Source organism: Embiotoca jacksoni, unplaced genomic scaffold (genome assembly GCF_022577435.1).
Source record: "Embiotoca jacksoni isolate LCO1_2020_lvr unplaced genomic scaffold, fEmbJac1.0.p SCAF_21, whole genome shotgun sequence".
NCBI lineage: Eukaryota > Metazoa > Chordata > Actinopteri > Embiotocidae > Embiotoca > Embiotoca jacksoni.
The window spans coordinates 8,409,083-8,426,745 of record NW_027185352.1 but is presented as its reverse complement, the minus strand read 5'-3'; the positions used below and the strand labels follow the sequence as shown (position 1 = coordinate 8,426,745).

The following is a 17,663-nucleotide window of genomic DNA, read 5'->3' as shown; positions in this document are numbered from 1 at the left end:
GAAGGTGTCGTCTGCCGATTGCAAATGCGGCTTTGCATTTTCAAGAGGAAGCGTTTTTAATCTTCTTTCAAAAGTTGGCGCCGGCCGGTGTTAAAAATGCAGCATTTAACCCTCCCGGTGTGTTCAAAGAAAAAGTTTGTGCCATTGTAAAAAAAAAAAAAAAAAAGAAACCTGAATTATTCTTAAATTAAAAAAAAAAAAAAAAAAAAACGATTTATTGAAATAAATCATGAAAAACGTGATAACACTAACTAAAGATCAAGCTGATACTAATTGAACTGAACATAATGCCTACGGAGACGGTTATCTGTGCACACGCTGCCGGGACGACTAAATTTCCCCCACTGTGGGATTAATAAAGTCTAATCTAATCTATCGGGTGGTTAACGGTTGAACATAACGGGAGGAAAAGCAGCTTTTCATTTGTTGCTGTAAAATAGTTATCAAACGTTGATGTCGTTATTGAAGGTCTATTATTTCCCCTCGCTTGTAACGCGGTGCGAACTGTTCAAACAATCCATCACATAACAACAACACTGTTGACTGTGTTTCTTGGTTGTTTGTATATAATATATATAGGTATATATACTGTACTGTATACATGTATACTGTATATACTGTGCATTTTATATTTTTTACTGCTATTTACTGCTATTTTATTGCTTTTCTATTATTCTATTATGATCTTATTGCTTCTGTATGCTGCTGTAGTGAAAAAAAAGTTCCCCTCTGGGATTAATAAAGTAACTACCTAACCTAACCTAACCTAACCTAACCTAAAGTGCGTAAAAGTCCCGCTTTCATTTGCGCTCTCTCTCGAGGGGGGGTGGACCGTGAACCTGTCCGGGTGGGAACGTGCATCGGCGACGCTCGACCAGCGAGCGGACTCGTGATTTAAAAAAAAAACCACAGAGGCTTCCCATCCTGCTCCACAACAGCTTCACTCTTTTCTTTTCAAATGAAACTCATCCAGCGACCAAAGAAAAAGCAAGCAGTCGACATACTCGGAGGAGCGTTATCGTAAACAGCAAATGGTTATATTTGGAAATGAACACATAATCCGACAGATCGTATTTACAATTTTACAACAAAAATAAACAAAACAAAAAACAGCAATTTAGAAAACTCATCAGTAAACAAATCACTCAACTCATTTCAAAATTCAGATACAAATACCGGGTTTCTATTGTGAAATAAAAATTTTAAAAAAAAATCTTAAACATTATTAAAACGTAAAGCTATCATTGCAGTGCAAGTTTCCTGTTTATTTTTCTTTTCTTTTTTTTTTTTTTGACGAGTAAGATTTCAGGTTTCAAAACCCAACGATTTCACCTTTCGCGCTTTCGGTGCGTTCGTCCCCGTCGGTCACTCCTCCGTCATCACGATGCGGATTCCTGCTTCGGCGATGACCACGAGTCGATCTCTTTTACTTTCTGCTCGCGTTATCGTAGATGATTTGGGACTTCCACCTGGGAAACGACGAGGACATGTCAGTTTTGAATCCGGGGCAAAACAAATTCAAGCATTAACGGAAACAGCAGAGACGGGAACGAGATGAATGGTGATGAGGTGACTTGGTAACATTTCAAAAAGTTACCAAGTTACCAAAAGGGGGGTGGTGGAGGGGTGGGGGGGCTGAAATGCGTGTTGTCGGTGTGTGCCGTGGTAACAACGTGTTATGTCTGTCGTTATCGTGGCTCCGGTGAACGCTTTCTATTAATACCCGCGCTAAGTGGCAGGAATTTCACAGCTGCGGGAGGAGACCTCGCTATCTGAGGGCACAGACCATTTTCCACTCTAACAATGTAACAAGCTATAGCGGCGGAAAAAAAAAAAAAAAAGAAGTAGGCACTCGAAATAATAACAGGAAAAATAGGGTTCGGATCTCGTCCGCGGTTGCAGTCCCCTCTTGTTTATTTGCTTGCGTTATTATCTTTGTTTTCTGTCCCTGTTTTTTTTCCCCCCTTAATATCAGCTTATCTTCCTCCCCGGGGTCACTTGACCGGAGCGGCTGACGTTACTGGCTATATTTCTACTCTTCCCTCTCCGGGTGTAAAAGCGTTGCGGTCACACCGCCGCGCTGGCCGGTGGCGAGCGGCCTTTCGTCGGCCCGCCGGAGACGGAGCGCGCCACGTCGGCCTCAGAGATGACTCGGACACAGCTGACTTCTGCGTCACCCTCGTCTCTAAATTCAACTCCCCGCTCGTTTCGGTTCGCCTTCGGAGAGACTCCGCAGTTTTGAATTGAGCGCTTGTGCTTGCGCTTCTGCCCGGTGGGTTTTTGCCACACCTTTTGCGCAGTCAAGCGAGGCGAGGGGTCCGTGTCCGTCAGAGGAGGAACGGCCACTTCTAAGTAACCCGGCTTCAATTTGACGCGGTGCTTGGCGCACAATTAACAAATAAACGGCAAAACCTCGGGCGATAACACTTCCTTCGAACGTCGCCTCACCCGTCTCAGGCTGCGGGAGCTGCTGTTGCGGATGGACTCCATCAGCTGATCGTGGGCCGACCTCATTGGAGTGGACGGCCTGCTGCCCTCCTCCCCTCTCCTCTCCGCCGACACGGGCCTCAGGGCGTTCTTGAGCTCCTTCAGGATGCTGCTCGTCTCGTCCTTCCGCGACTCCTTCCCCTTCCCCTTCCCCTTCTTGCCCTTCTTCCCTTTTGTTTTTGACGCCTTCTTGCTGCCCGCCTCGTGCGCCTTGATGACCTCGGCGATCATCCTCGTCGGCCTCGCCTTCTCCCGCTGCGCGGGAGGAAGCGGTGGGGGGGGAGGAGGGGGCGGTGGAGGAGGCGGAGGGGGGGGCGGAGGAGGAGGCGGAGCGGGGGGAGTCTGTTTTTTAGCCAGGTCGCTTCGGGGCAGTTTGGGCGAGGACCAGGGAGAGGCCCTGGGCGAGCAGTAAGGAGATGAACTCGGTGTTCCTCTCTGCAGGGGGAGAAAGGCAAATAGATGAATAGATTACGAAATCATGGGGAACTTGAGAAAGATACATGTTTGGAAGAAAGGGGGCTCGCTTTCACCGAAACGTGTGCGGGCGTAAACGAGGCTGAATATCTTCAAATGTTTATTGTTTGCGTTGTGAGATGTTTTAATCGAAGGCGGAGCTTTGATTTTCAAGCATTCGGAGCAGTTGGCGCGGCAGCTGAAGCGGCGCCAGTAAAAGCTGAAGCATTTAATAGTGCCAGAAAGCAATTCACTTTCATGTTCAGCCGCATAGAGCTGAAGTTGCAGTCTATAATACCGAAAGCAGTCGAACCAGCAGTCGAAAGGAAAGAGGCGAAAGCAGAAGAACAAGAGATGAAGCAGCCGAATCATCTGTCGAGGTGTTGAAATGAAAGCAGTTAAAGTACATTTTAACAGGAAACAATAAAAGCAGCTGAAAATGTGTGACGTTGAAGTGTAAGGGTAAATATAAAGCATGTGCACTGTGAATAGTTGAAGTGTCAGTTTGCGTGTTAACACTGAAAGCAGCTGAGCTGTCGAAGTAGCCGAAGTGTCCGCCAGCGGTTCAAATGTCGACGATGGAATTTGAAGAGTAAAACATTTCCAAGTATCAGTTGATATGCATCAATAATTACCAGTACAACGCGATTAACAATCCACAGGATGAACCGGACGTGACTGCGAGCCGCATTAGCACGCAGCTTCTCTGCCGAGGAGCTCATCGTCGTTCCTCACAGAGACGATTGGTTTGAAAACGGTTAAGGTTAGTAGGATGCAGATGACAACAGGTGACATCGTCCAGCTTGGACCGAGTAAAGCTGCTAACCAGCACGGTGGTTCGGGGGTTGACGGCCCCGTCCTGCTGCTGCTGCCTCTGCTCCTGCAGCCGTTTCTGTCTCTGGCGGTCCTGGTTCCTGGTGAGGATCCCCGTCATGCTCATTCTGGGTCCGGGGAGGTTGAACTGGTAACCCAGTTTGATCAAGGTGCAGTTTTCCCTCAGAATCTTCACCATCTCCATTTCTACCTGGAAGGCGGTGGTTGCAAAACAAAGTACAGTTACCGTAATGGCGTTGGAAGAGCATCGCAGACGGGGTTTTTAGTGACGAGAGGGAGCGAAATGGGAACCGACCTGTCCTCCGCACATGTGTCTCTGGTTGTGGAAACGAAGCTCAGTCAAGGTGTTGTTTCCTGGGAGTGCTTGAACCAGCGCCATCACGCCCTTCCCGCTCACATAGTTGGACTCTATATTCAGACTGGTGATGGACGAGTTCTCCCTCAGCATTTTAGCAATGGCCAGAGCCACGGGGTCGTCAGCTCGGGTGTTTGCGAGGCTGAAGACCCGTACGTGCGCGTTGGACCTCAGTGCTTCGGCAAATCGGATGAGAGTTTCCTGAGAAGCAAATCAGAATATTTACATTTTCCAGAACATACGAGAACCTCTTAGCATGAAAGTATAAAGAAAATATTTAAACTGTATGATAATAAAAGAAATAGCTACTGTAACTTTTTCAAACTTGAATCAAGGATGTTTAAAGGTCATTCAATGATACCCCGCCACCGCCACCACGCTGAGGTCAGAGCAAGGTTCAGTAAGGTTACTGTTTACCATGCTGATACAGGGACTTCTGTCACACCTGGATGCGCTCTTGTTGCGAATCAGTTTTTTTGGTGACCTGAAACATCTACACGTACAACGGAAAAGATTCAGCTGTAGTCGAAAAAATAATGCAAACGTAAACTCAGGAAGTTGTTAATAACTGATGAAGAATGAAAACATCTCTCCGCTTCCTGTTTACGTGTGGTCACGGGCGGGTCGGCGGTGATATTTCTAAGCAGTCGAGAGCTTGGGAGATGTAAAAATGTTGTGAGAGTCAGTCGTCGTGAAAGGTGCGAATGCCTACCTGTGTGATGTCGTCGATGTTGTTGAGATTAACCTCTGTGAGCTCGGGGTCGTTGCTTAGGGCTCGTTGCAGAGCGTCGTCGACAACGGTTGGGTTTCCTGTCGTGTTTGGGTCAGCAGGCGGAGGGGGAGGAGTCAGCCTCATAGGCTCCACCCTCAGAGGCTTTAGTTGCATTGGGTTATCGGCCCTTGATATCGGCGGCTCTGAATGTTTTGAGGGTTCCAGTTTTGATTTATTATCTTGTTCCTCCTCTTCCTCATCGTCGTCGTCGTCCTCCTCCTCTTCCTCCTCCTCATCATCATCCTCTTCTGTTACAGGTTCCTCTTCTTCCTCACTCTCCTCTTCTTCCTCTTCCTCAGCATTATTGTCTTCCTCCTCTTCTTCCTTGTTTTGTTTTCCATTCTTTTTCTGATCTTTCTCATTTTCATCATCTTTTTCCTCCTCTTCTTCACTGTTTCCTTCGGTCACACACTCCTCTTCTTGTTCTTCATCCTGTGTTTCAGAAGAAGTTTTCAGGGATTTAAATGCTGGATTGTAACTACTCATTTCTACTCTTTCAAACGTATTTAACATGATTACTGTGACACTAAATGATTGTAGGCTGTTTCAGTGTATAAGAGTGAGCTATTTGGAATGTGTTTCCTTCCTTTTAGTGATCCAGACAACTAATCTATTCCATTTGTTACAATATTAAACACACTAGCATCGCTTCTGGCACATTTAACAAATGTCAAACAAATCAAATTAAATGCCGTCACTGACCAGTTTGGGGCTTCCTCCACCAATCTCGTCCTCCAGCAGTCTACGTGTCTCGGTTTCCCAGTACTTCATCAGGGCCTCTCTGCTGAAGGTGCCCGTCGGAGTCTTATCCGTCTGGTCTCTCTGTCTGAGTCCTATGGGGACGTTGGCGTCAGGATCAATGTCCACCAGCTCCTTTTCCAACTCAGCCAGCTCCTCGGGGCTGAGGGACGCCAGAAGCTCGTCCTCATCGACATCTTCGTACTTACTCAGCTCTCGGCGATACCCGAAACAACTCATGGCCAAAGTGTGACAAGTCCGATCCAACTTAAACTAATACAACAAGACCAGTTCTTCGGTTCTTCTTTTGAGTCCAACAGAAGATACGGTCCACCATGAGGCTGCTGGAGACCTATGGATATAAGGGGCTCATTACAAATTCAGAGTCCAGTTGTGATGTTCCTTCCCAAGCAAAGATGTTTGGACATACTGGTTCCAATCAAAGCACTTCTGATGAGAGCCCACTCCAGTCTGAACCGGATCCGTCCTGGCCGTCCAAGTTTATGTGAGGGTCACCCAGTGTGTGTGTCCTCTCCTCTCTAATCTCCCCAGCTGCTGTTCAGACCTTAAGAGAGGGATCAGAGGGGAACGTACCAACGTGTAGCTCCTATGATGCAGCGTCTTTTTTGGGAGGCACCGCTCTGAGAGGCAGCGCTACAAAAAGCCAGTGAGCTCAGAGACTGTGTGGCTGTCAACGTTGCAGTCTGTCACCACGACGTGAGTGAATTTGTCCATGGCTAAAAAAGACCAACTGGAACAAACAGCTACCCACAACGAGAAAGATAAACAGAGATAACGTATCGGCCAAAAAAATGGCACTGGCTCGGCCTTTGAATGTCCATCAGAAAGCTAAAATTTGATGGCCTCCTTTGTTGCTGTCAATTGATCTCGATCATTTTAAAACTGTATAATATATCCTACTTACTTAAGTGATCACCAGACCTTACCTCTAATGCCACAAAAAGGCTTCCAAAACAGATGTGGGGCAAAGATGTTTGTATGGAACAATATGGGACAAATTACTAATGCTGTGAGGTAATCTAAAATGTTGATGTGTCTATTCAAAAATTAACCCAGTCAATATACTATGGAAGTTCCAGGTTAGGCGACGTATGCTTATTACTGCAGCTGCTCTCTCATTGTCAGTCACGCAATCACCTTTGACTTTCAGCAAACATCCATAGATGGTCTCATCCCTATTTGAGCCGTATGTTTCTGTTCTGTTTTTGCTTCACGACGTATTCTCCTCTGTGTGAATCTGAGATATAACTCTGGCAAAAAAAGGCAAAATACAACTTGGGAATCGCCATTCGCCGGCTTCCCCCAGTTTTAAGTAACTTCCCAGTATTTGTTGTTGCTGCATGTAATTTTCTTTGCGGTCGTTTCCATCATATTCTGAAGAAATCTGCACAGCTTGTGACTTTGTGGTGACTCACAATTTTCCCCTTTGAGTGTAGCGTTGGCAGCGATGACGATCACAGATTAACCTGCACTTGACCCACGTACACACAGTTTGATTGGCATCAAACATAGCACCATGATAAGAGCCCCGCGGCCTTTGGAAAAATGACAGATTGTAGAAAAGCGCCTGTCCTGCAGTATTGGGACATCGGCAAAAAGTATGACGAAGTTATTTCTATTCAACGTGTTTAAGTATAGCCTTTCATCTCCTAATTATTATAATAAGGAGGCGTCCCAGCTCCCCACATTAACAAACTGCTGCAGATTATGTCAATACATTAATGTGCAGTAATATTAAATCAGGTTGCTGCATTTAATAATTTTTGAGAGAGAAAAATAGCCGCTCGATCAAATGATTTCTGCTGTAAATTAGGTTGATCATTTTTGGAGCAGGGAAAATAATGATAGATGAGGAATTATCATTACAGGCTCTTAAACAGCTCAGGTTCATCGTAATCTGCTGTTGTGTGTTGTGTTGTGTTGTGGTTACGCTCACACTCTGCAGCGAACTGTTGTATTAACACACATGTCGAGCTAAAACACTTGTGTGATGCTGCTGTGGTGATTTCAGCCAGTAAGCCTCAGATCCAAAAGACACACTTGGCATATCTTAAACATTTAAAAATATCACTGTTTCTTATTAAAAAAAAATGACAAAACGAATTCATGTTGTTTTTAAGTAACAATGCTATTACTTTTCAAACCCGATATTGACTGTTAAACAAAGTACAAAACTTAAAACCAGCACAAAGTGAGAACAATATCGTCCACCAACACAGCTGTTTTCCCTTACTCTGTCTAATTAGACCGTTTATACAGGCTGTACTTGATTGACATGTCTCTCGCACTGGGTTGCGCCCGGTGGGGCGGGACAATCCTTCTGACTGGCTGATGTAGTTTAGCGACCTCTTCGAGTTCCCTGCCCAGCTTAAGTCTAATGAGTGAGAAGTGAAAACACCTGTGTGGGTCTATTTCATATATTGTACACTCTTTCGATGTATTAATGGTATTTTTACCACAATGCAATGCAGTAGATAATACACATGGACACTAATAGAAAGAAATCAGTAACTATACAGCAACACAGAACTGTTGGTTTATGCCGAGGGGGCATAATATACAGCATCATTTTGAGAAAAAGGGAAAGAAAATGCACTGTGGCAATGTAACGTACGCCTGTAGCAGTGGCTAATTTTGATTTGTGTTGGGTTTTTTTCAGTCTGAGTGTTTCACGAGTTCACTGAACGGGTCGTACTGTTTGTGGGTCAAGTAGTTTTTCAGTCTGGGAGGCAAAGGAGCAGCAGCCATCGCTTCAGGGTCATTCAGCATCCTGAGGCTCATCTGACCTCTGATCACCAGCCGACACAAGTGCTGCAGAGACCGTGGCTCGCCTGGGGACACACAAACACACAGAACCACCAGCTACTTCACCCTCGGCTACGTCAAAGTTTACTATGCCTCATCATGTTTGTTTCCTATGTTCTTATTATGTGTGTGTTTCTATCCAAAGCAGTGGGTTGTTTTTTTTTACTCAGTATGTCCGAGATCTCGTCCCACTCCGGCCTCCTCTCCAGGATGCCCCTGAGGTTCGAACAGATGCTGACGTAGCTGACGTAGTCCAGGAGCATCCTCACGACGCTGCCTGCCAGGTGAACCAGCCACGACACCGACACAAAGTCGCAGAACTGACAGAAAAAAGATCAGGTATGTGATTTAAGCCGAGTTATTCCCTCTTTTATTAGAGGACTTTAGTAGCCTGACTGTGGCAGATGAGGACGTGTCGTCTCTTACTGAGATGACTTTAGGTTGACTGTAAATCTGGTAGGCTTGGTTATTGAGGGCAGACCAGGTGTCCTCCGGCTCTTCACTGTTTCCATGGCAGCACTGAAAACACCTACCAGAGACAGGGTTCAACATGACCATGGGAATTTTTTTTAATTTAAATTCCTAAACATGAAATCCAACATCAAAAAAACTGGTGCCTTAAATTCTATCAAAGCACATGAGCCCGCTTCATCGTACAGCAGGTATCCATACTTGTGAGCTTGATATCCGCTGTTGAGCAGCAGTCGCAGCATGGCAGGGTCCCTGAGGCAGTACTGTAGGGCTGTGGGGAACATGGTGTTGCTGATCACTCTGAAATAACAGTTCACTTCCGCTCCATAGGACAGCAACAGCTGCACCAGCTCGTACCTGCATGTGGACAGAGAGGTCAAAGGTTACGGCAGCGCTGCTCTGCCACTACCAGCTACATTCTGAATGAGGAAAAACACGTGCTTCTCACCTCTCGGCCCGTAGAGCCACCAGGAAGCATCGCAGCGGGTCCAGGTCGGTTCTGGCTCCAGATGCCAGCAACATCTGGGCACACGTCACATCACCGTTGGAAACGGCAAAGTACAGAGGACTCTTCCTGAGGTCCCCATAGTTCTCTGTCACACGATGTACAAAAGATCAGAGGTTTCCCAGAGACGGTTATAAAAATAGATTAGAAATGTTAATTATTGTTTCTGAACATAAGTGTTGATCTACTCTTCAACTTGTGAAACTGTGCGAGTGGTTTTTAGCCTTTAAAAATTATTTACCTGACACTGTGAGCCACTCTATTTTTCATTGATTACACAGTATGGAAACCAGCTTGCAGAGATTTCAACTTTCTTGACAGATAAACGTCTCACTGAACCCTCACTTATCTTTATTCTCTATTTAAAGATGCATTTTTGTTGCCCTGTAATGTTGCCCCGTAGTGGTGCATTCAGGAACCCTCTACAACCTTTATTTACAGTTGTATAAGTGTGGGTGCATACATCTTTAGATTTAACAAACCTTCTGTGCATGTATGGATGCACTGATTAGGTCTTGCATATTTTAGAAAAGCATTAAGGTGACAATATTTCCTGAGTTGAGGGTGTGTCGATTTGTGCATCCAGCTCTGAAATACCAGAGATGTGTGCATCGAGCAGTGCGTTGACGTCATAGCCCTTCTGGATAAGTAGCTCCAGACATTCAACATGTCCTCCGTCGGCTGCAGAGTGGACGGGGTTCTGGCCCGACAGGCGGATAGCTCTCTTCGTGGTGATGGGGATGAGAGTCCTCAGGATTCTGAGGAGAGAGGGCGGGGAGGGGTCAGAGACAAACAGGAAGAGAGGGAGCGACAGAAACGGCTCAAAACAGGAAGGAAATGAGAAGAATACTCATTAGATTGTGGTTTGTGTTTTTTTGTGAAAGAGCTGAAAAACAGCGATTGAACAGAAGGCGCTTTGTGGAGGAAACACTGCAGAGCTGTGAGGTGGACTCTACAATTTGTAAAATTTGGCTGCAAAATAGGAGCAAAGGAATTTTAATTTGTCTTGAGCAATTTCTTTAATGCAGAAACCATTTAAATTCTGATGTTTTGAAGTTGATGACATGAGAAAATTGCCATATGCTCTTCCGGTCAGTGTACAGTCACACAGCTTCACAGCTCACAGTATGTGTCCTTCATATGCAGCTCGGTGGATGGGCAGCTGGCAGGCGTAGCTGGCTACATTCGGGTTGGCTCCGTGCTGCAAAAGCAGCTTGACACAGTCCAGGTTTCCAGATCCAGACGCATCATACAGGACTGTGTCGCCATTGCTGGCCTGGGCATTGACATCACCACCTAGTGGAGGGCAGAGGAAGTACAACACGGCCTCATGAGTGGAGGAATTTTAACACCAATGGGTTTCTCAACAGCATGCCAGCGTTTTACCGTGCGCTATGAGCATTTCCAAAGCTTCAGTGTTGCCGTGGTCAGCTGCGATGCACAGAGGTGTCACCCCATGAAGTCCTCTGGCCGCGACGTTGGCGCCGTGGCGAAGCAGCAGCGTCAGAACAGCTGGACAGCCCACCTGGTGGAAGAGACGGGATGCAGGTAAACACAGAGAAGGGAACGGGAAATGTAGCCTGAATGTTGAGTTCTGATTCTCCCGCCAGTATTAACGCTGCTCACCTTTGCAGCTTCGTGGGTGGCCGTCCACTTAGTGAGACACACCTGCTCCATGAAGGCCCCGCCCAGGATGAGGGATGAAACCATGTCGTATGAGCTCTGTCTCACAGCTACAAAAGAATACAAATGTGAGACGGTAAAAACATGAAGGAAAGATTTATTTTTTCATTTATGAAGAAGTTACTATTAAAAAACAACTGAAAATGCAGACAATAAAAAAAAGGAACATTTTAACAATGGATTTGTGACTTAAAGCTTCATGGCTCATTGTGAAGATTTGTAGCTGATTAAACAGACACATTAATGGACAACACACAGATCCATCTTAAATGTAGCTTCATAACCTGGCAACCCAAAAACTTATTTCATTTAAGAATGCTATTTGTTAAGTGTTCATTAATGACTTAATATATATATTAACCAGTAATATGCTGTTAATGAGGCATTAGCGAGTGTGTAAGTGACTGTGAGCTTTCTGTGGTGTGTTGCGCTACCGATGAGCAGAGGAGACTCGTTCCTGCTGTTGGTGTTGTGCGGTGAAGCTCCGTGCTGCAGCAGCAGCCGGACGTTCTCCACCAGGCCGGCCTCCGCCGCCAGAGTCAGAGCCGTGTCCCCGTCCGCCGTCTGCTCCTCCAGGTTCAGGTCTGTGGACGTCATCGCTGCAACAAAAAAAACCACCATTAAGAGAGGGTGAAAATGAGAAATATATCGCCTTATCCTGCAGGGATTCTAACCGACGTCCACCTGAGTGCTTTTTGTTTCATCAGACTCTGGTTCTCACCCTGCAGCACCTGGTGCAGGACGCTTTGCTGCGGCTGCACAGCGGCTGCGTGCAGAGGCTGCCGACCCCTGCTGTCGCTCTCTCTGAAGTCAGACACACAACCTGACAGCACCTGCAGCAAAACCACGTCACCTGCGGAGATACAACCACGACCCACACAGGACACACAGAGAAAACATTTGTAACGTTCATGGACAACAGGCATGGAGACACGTGTGAAACTACACCCACAAAATCTCGCATTCATACCGTAGGAGCTTCTGCATTATATAACTGAGCTTAATGATGCACATTGCTGTTTATTGTGACACCACAAGCACACATTTTAAATATGAAGCCTTACCTTCGTGAATAGCCGTCATTATCTTCATGAAGTCTGCACTGTTTGGTTCTTTTCTAATGAACAAGAGGAGAATAGTGAGTCAAATCTACACGTTTACTCTATGATTGAACTTCTTTACAGTGTTTTATTCAGGTTTAAATTTCTTCTTTTTTTTTTTTTTAAATTTGTCCGCTTCCCCCATCAACACATTTGCATTAACAATAGATATTAACTTGGTGTTTCGATTGGTAGCTTAACCCATATTTGTTTCGGCCCATTCAGACTCTCTCCTACCTGTTTCTTTGTACTGAACACGACAACTTGTCGGCATCTTGAATGCTCTCTCGAATGGCAAACTCAATCAGTTCTTCATTTATGCCCTCCTGCTCAAAGTCATCCATTTCTACATGTAGGGACAAAATGACAAACAGGGCTTACACGTGTTTCCTTATGAACACTAACCATCTTTTAGCTGCATAAAAATGAGTTTTGCACAAAATTAAGTGACATTTGCAGGTCAATTCTAAGACATTGAAGTCACACGTTTGTAGCTGGCGTGCTTTGTCTTGACATGCAGCTTGTTTCTCGGTGAAGGGTGTCATATGAGTGTTAGTGTAAGCCTGTCATATCTGGCATGACACCATAAAAATGAAGTATCATTTCATATTAGCCGTATCAATCTGTCTCACCTGTTAATCTGAACTCTTGTCCTTTAGCTCCTCAGCCTGCGGCCTGTTTGTTTTTGTTTTGTTGGGTCCTGAGCTGTCCAGGTTATATTTAGATTTGGCCTGCTTTAGATGACCTGACTCAGCTCAGAGTGCTTCTGCTCAGCAGTTATCAAAGAGCATCTCACTAATTATCTCCAGCTCATCTGCTGGTGTTTATTTGCTTAATCTATCCTTTATCACCGGTATTGATTTGGTAATGGGGATCAATTATGGATAATGGCTTTTACTTCATCAGCCTGCATCATCAGTAGATTATGCAACTCAACTTCTGCACGTGTATACAAACACTCGAGCAATCCAATAATGACAAATGGGTATCTCCGAGCCAAAATAGAGAACAAAAAAAGAGAAAATGAATTATATATATATTTATATATTATGATGAATAGAAATGCTAAACCGATAGAACAAAGAGCACAGATGAATATCTGAACTAACTGGTCATCTCATTTTCACTTTCCAAACAACAGCTTGGGGAATAACCTTGACATATTTGAAGCGCAATAATGCTCTGGAGAGAACAAGGACCCACTTTCTCCTGACGAACAAATTGATACGTGGGAGTTTGTGGAAAAAGTCTCAGACAGCGTCAGCGTGTGACATAATGACTCAGCCTGTAGGCGGCCTCTCCACCGCGTCAAAAGACTCCAGCAGTTTTGCCTGAAGGGAAGGCAGACTGCCGGCCCATCCTCAAGTTTCACTCTACGCTTTTACATTACACACATACACACACACAGAGATGAGCTCCGTCTTTGAACTGAAAACACTCATTTTCATGTACTGCATTTGAGAAACCTTGGATTTTTGCTCCATATGAGGAAGAAAGTAAGTAATATGTTTTCATTTTCTTACATATTTTTGCACAGATAGTCTAAATGTGTTATAAGTGTATAGATAATTATACTCATACAGCTTTATACTTTAGCTAAATTCCCACTTCTGTTGTACTTGTTAAATATCCAAATATTACAGTTTATATTAAAAAAAAAAATTTACACTCTGGTATATTTTTTGTCCTTTGGAAGCTGTTTACCTACAATGAGAAATCACTAAGCTCATCCTGTGTTTCCACTGCACTTCGGAGGGTTAAATCAAATTTAGCTTATTTGATTTCTGACATTCCTTTTTAGTTCAGTAACAGGAAACAGATAAAGTAATCCTACAATTTAATAATATTTTACTAGTTTGCACTAAATTGATCTTTAGAGTCCACAGTAAAAGTATTCATGTTACATGCTTCCTTTTGAAGCTGCATTAAGAGGTATTTTAATGTGTTAAGAGGTCTGCAGTCACTGCTTCATATACTGCTGCTGCAACACTCGCTCAAAGGGGGCGTTCAGTAACATGATGATAAAATGTGTCAAATGGATTTGTGGAATGTTTGTTGATGATAAAAGAGCCCAACTAGTTTGTAGTTTGCTTAAAACTGTTTTCTTTTCTATTTAATTGGCTTATCATTTTCTTGTTTAAATGCGTAAAATTAACAGTCTGAACCAGAAAGATACTAAATTTACTCAAATAATTAACACCAAACATTCATCGAAATAGTTGGTCAATTTAAATAATAAATGTATCACTCTTCTGTGGATTCACTAATTGATTAGTTGACTGCAGCTCTGTTTTGGATATAAACCGGGGGTCATTTTTAGTTACAGATCATGTTATCCAGCCTTTTATTTACCAGCTTTAATACTTAGGACAGACATCCGAATCTTCGCCCCAACCTGGGGGAGGAAAGGGATTGTGCTGTCCTGTGCAAACATACAATCGTGCTCCCCTTCAGTAAGATACTGTAGTTATCGGTGTGGTTTTATTGCTCAGCTTCCAGGTGAAAGGGTAAAACTGGATTCATGTATATCAGAGTTATTGTGAATAAATACTCGGACATCCTTAGAAACTAACGTCATTGTTATACTATATATCTGCAGTATGAATAGTCTGAATGATGGCTGTATGTTTTACCTGCAGATCTTGAAAGCACCTTGTCTCCTCTTGAGTCTGGTAACAAGTTTGAATCTCTGCTCTGGAAAATTTGGAGCACCGATAACTGATGATGTGAACAAGCTGTCAATATTGGTGAGATTAGTGAGTTGCTGCAGGCTTGATGTACACGTCACATGTTACTGTATGTACATGTTTATATGCGCTGTATGTTAAAAGATTGTCTCCGAGATGCTACAGTATGTTTTACAAATCCTACTCTGTCACTATTTCCACTGTAGAAGCAGAACATCCCTTCTGATTATGAGATTCCTGTCAGTTACATTCCCAAAGAAGTGGTATGTATGAAGCCATGTGAAACAGCCACTTAGAAAATGAGGAACGCTTTGGTTTTGTGTTGAACAAAAGGTGTTTTGTCCTTGTGTCTCCAGGCTGGCACGTGCTGGGTGGTGTTAAATATCTATCCTTTGGAGCAAAGTCTTCAGAAGCTGGCCAACATGTTCGGTGCCATCTCCTCCAACAAAGAAAACATCATCGTCTTCATTGCAATGCTCAAGAGTTTACGCTTCACCTTTGACCACGAGGAGCTGGTGGGTAATCAGCGACTCCACCCGCTGTACGCTCTTCTGCCTGTGTGTGATCGAATTAATTGGTGTTTGTGTAGTGATATGCATGCTTTCAGTGAGTTGAAAGTCTGATAAGTATAAGATTAGATTCTGTGTCTGTCAAGCTTTTGTAGCAGAACTGCAAAGCACGGCAGCTTAGTTTTAGGCAGAACTGTTTCTTATTTTGTGACATTGAGCAACTGTTTTGCACATTAAATTGCATCACTGAGTTATTTCAGCATGACTTGTTGTCTGATCTTTCAGGAAACAGCGATGCAAGTCTTCCAATGTCACTATCAGGAAGGGAGCTTATTGTCTGGCCTTTACTTCAACTACATCAAAGACGTCTTGCACACTGCCGCTCAAGGAACATCCAGCTTCTCCTGCAAGCCACCACCGTGCCTTAATCTCCAAGCACCAGGTGCATCATGCATTTTAATTTAAATTTTGTAATTTTTTTTTATTGATGCTTTAAAGCAGCTCAGTGGGCAGATATTGATTGAGGGTCAAGGACCACAGCCACAATGCCCTCGAGCTCACACACAGACAATACATGTTGCTAAAGCGGCTGCCTGATCAAAAGCATTTAAAACGAGTTTTACGAAGTATTGTTGCTACATACGTTTTTTTTTTTTTATACCACTTGACATCACAAAAAGGAACAAAATGGGAAGCTTGACTCCCACCAGGGTCCCTCAATACATAAAGACTGAAGGGAGTGACCTGCCCACTATCATGTTTCTAAGGAGTAACTGTAGTCGGTAACATTTCCAATAATTTCCCTCCTACAGGGGGTCTGGAGGAGAATCGTGGCTTCAGCTGGTTGAAGAGATCTCCTTTTCTCTTGGTACTCATCCCCTTCACAGCTTGTGTTGTTCTCATACTGTGGCTGGTAAGGAAGTGAACCATCGAATTGTCCCCCGTCGAACCCTGTGAATTAGCTTCTTTCTTGGGGATCAAGTCCAAATACCTGAAAAATGAATGAAATGACCACTTTTAGGTTTTGTGCTATCAAGAAAATGCTAACAAGCTCGCATACTAAAACACGATAAAGATAAAGATGGTAAACACGACCGAAACATCTCCATGTTAGCATTTACTTCATTTCCTGCTATGTAGCCTCCCGGAGATTTTAGCATGAATGCAGACTTGTTATTACTATTAGCACACTGATCTTAGCATTTAACTCAAAATACTGCAATGCCAAAGAAGACTTCTTTTTTTTTGGCAGTTTTCCTGCCAATTTAAAAGCTAATTTCTTCCTCCTTTGTTGAGAGCATTGTAGTTATTGGACTCTTCGGGCAGATAATTCCATGAATGTATGAATAGTTAATGATGCAAATGGACAAATTTTTAAATCTTTAATATTCATACCACAATTATTGCAATTCCTGGACTCTTTTGGTTCTTTTCAAGTAGCCTGTGAAAAATGATCCTTTCCGATCTAATTGTTCAGAGAGGACGATGTCCTGAGTAGAAATCCCACAAACTATTGTGGTTCTCTTGCTTTTTGTGATATAAGAAACCTTCCTCGGTGCTAAATTTCCCTCAACCATACTGACTCTTGTGCCTTCTGGTCCCAGCGGGTCAGTCTGATAAAGCCTGCCTGTTATGTGTCCTCACTTTAGTGAGCACTTCCAGGAAGTCAATTCCTTTAAAGTTGACAGCAGCTCATCAAATATTCAGTAGTACTTTGAGGCTCTGTTAATATAAATGGCCACTTCTGAGATTTATTATGTGCCTTTTATATTTACTTGACAAACAGGATATAGGACCACTGTTCACGCTGTGTACTTTTTTGTTCTTATTTTTAGGCTAAGACTGGAAGGTGTCTACCTGTATGCAACACTGAAAATAGCCAAATGGCACCTTCTGACATGATCCCAACTGTGTCTATCTCCATCCCACTTCAAACACTCGCCCACGCCGCTGACACTCAGCCAGCGGGGGAGGCGATCGCTGAACATGAAAGTGGATGAAGCATGATTAATAAAGAAGGAAAAATTGGACGGCAGTGTAACAACTCACTCTCCAGGTTGTTCTGATATCAGCGGGAGACTGCTGGAAACACGAGGGTGGTATGACACTCCTCTGCTGAGTGCATGGACCAGAGCAACTGTACGAGAGACAACTCACCTGCTGGGATGGCAGGTGTGTCACAAAATTCCCCAGACTCTTCTTTTGGAGGCAAGAACTTGCTACACAACAGCTGGTAATCTGCT

The 17,663-nt window shown here is 44.0% G+C and overlaps 3 protein-coding genes across 3 annotated transcripts; 1 reads left to right on the top strand and 2 right to left on the bottom strand.

Moving 5' to 3' along the window:
* Positions 1-1,010: 1,010 nt before the first annotated feature.
* lmod2b (leiomodin 2 (cardiac) b) lies at positions 1,011-6,133 on the bottom strand. The gene is made up of 6 exons (XM_069156772.1): positions 5,604-6,133; positions 4,842-5,333; positions 4,070-4,330; positions 3,767-3,964; positions 2,449-2,922; positions 1,011-1,469 (listed from the first exon to the last, which is right to left on the bottom strand). The coding sequence occupies exons 1-6, from the start codon at positions 5,877-5,879 to the stop codon at positions 1,443-1,445; spliced, it is 1,728 nt and encodes a 575-aa protein (XP_069012873.1). The 5' UTR covers positions 5,880-6,133; the 3' UTR covers positions 1,011-1,442.
* On the bottom strand, positions 5,904-12,932 carry asb15b (ankyrin repeat and SOCS box containing 15b). The gene is made up of 16 exons (XM_069156771.1): positions 12,857-12,932; positions 12,462-12,570; positions 12,189-12,241; positions 11,846-11,977; positions 11,559-11,723; positions 11,068-11,174; positions 10,828-10,966; positions 10,566-10,737; positions 10,039-10,199; positions 9,385-9,529; positions 9,138-9,293; positions 8,892-8,994; positions 8,632-8,785; positions 8,356-8,491; positions 6,070-6,204; positions 5,904-5,991 (listed from the first exon to the last, which is right to left on the bottom strand). The coding sequence occupies exons 2-15, from the start codon at positions 12,566-12,568 to the stop codon at positions 6,141-6,143; spliced, it is 1,794 nt and encodes a 597-aa protein (XP_069012872.1). The 5' UTR covers positions 12,569-12,570; positions 12,857-12,932; the 3' UTR covers positions 5,904-5,991; positions 6,070-6,140.
* A 622-nt stretch (positions 12,933-13,554) lies between these two features.
* On the top strand, positions 13,555-17,426 carry LOC138202599 (uncharacterized). Its single transcript, XM_069156770.1, has 7 exons — positions 13,555-13,720; positions 14,864-14,971; positions 15,118-15,174; positions 15,268-15,426; positions 15,706-15,862; positions 16,233-16,333; positions 17,256-17,426. The coding sequence occupies exons 1-7, from the start codon at positions 13,709-13,711 to the stop codon at positions 17,418-17,420; spliced, it is 759 nt and encodes a 252-aa protein (XP_069012871.1). The 5' UTR covers positions 13,555-13,708; the 3' UTR covers positions 17,421-17,426.
* Positions 17,427-17,663: the final 237 nt, after the last annotated feature.

Excerpts from the sequence above, each read along its gene's own strand:
- lmod2b (XM_069156772.1), bottom strand. The coding sequence starts at position 5,879 with ATGAGTTGTTTCGGGTATCGCCGAGAGCTGAGTAAGTACGAAGATGTC. Across the intron at positions 2,923-3,766 it reads ACCCCCGAACCACCGTGCTG|AGAGGAACACCGAGTTCATC; the intron begins GTTAGCAGCTTT and ends CTCCCCCTGCAG. Across the intron at positions 1,470-2,448 it reads GCTCCCGCAGCCTGAGACGG|GTGGAAGTCCCAAATCATCT; the intron begins GTGAGGCGACGT and ends GTCGTTTCCCAG.
- asb15b (XM_069156771.1), bottom strand. The coding sequence starts at position 12,568 with ATGGATGACTTTGAGCAGGAGGGCATAAATGAAGAACTGATTGAGTTT. Across the intron at positions 12,242-12,461 it reads TGTTCAGTACAAAGAAACAG|AAAAGAACCAAACAGTGCAG; the intron begins GTAGGAGAGAGT and ends CTTGTTCATTAG. Across the intron at positions 6,205-8,355 it reads AACTACTTGACCCACAAACA|GTCTGAACAGCAGCTGGGGA; the intron begins GTACGACCCGTT and ends CCCTCTCTTAAG.
- LOC138202599 (XM_069156770.1), top strand. Across the intron at positions 15,175-15,267 it reads GTTACATTCCCAAAGAAGTG|GCTGGCACGTGCTGGGTGGT; the intron begins GTATGTATGAAG and ends TTGTGTCTCCAG. Across the intron at positions 15,863-16,232 it reads CCTTAATCTCCAAGCACCAG|GGGGTCTGGAGGAGAATCGT; the intron begins GTGCATCATGCA and ends TCCCTCCTACAG.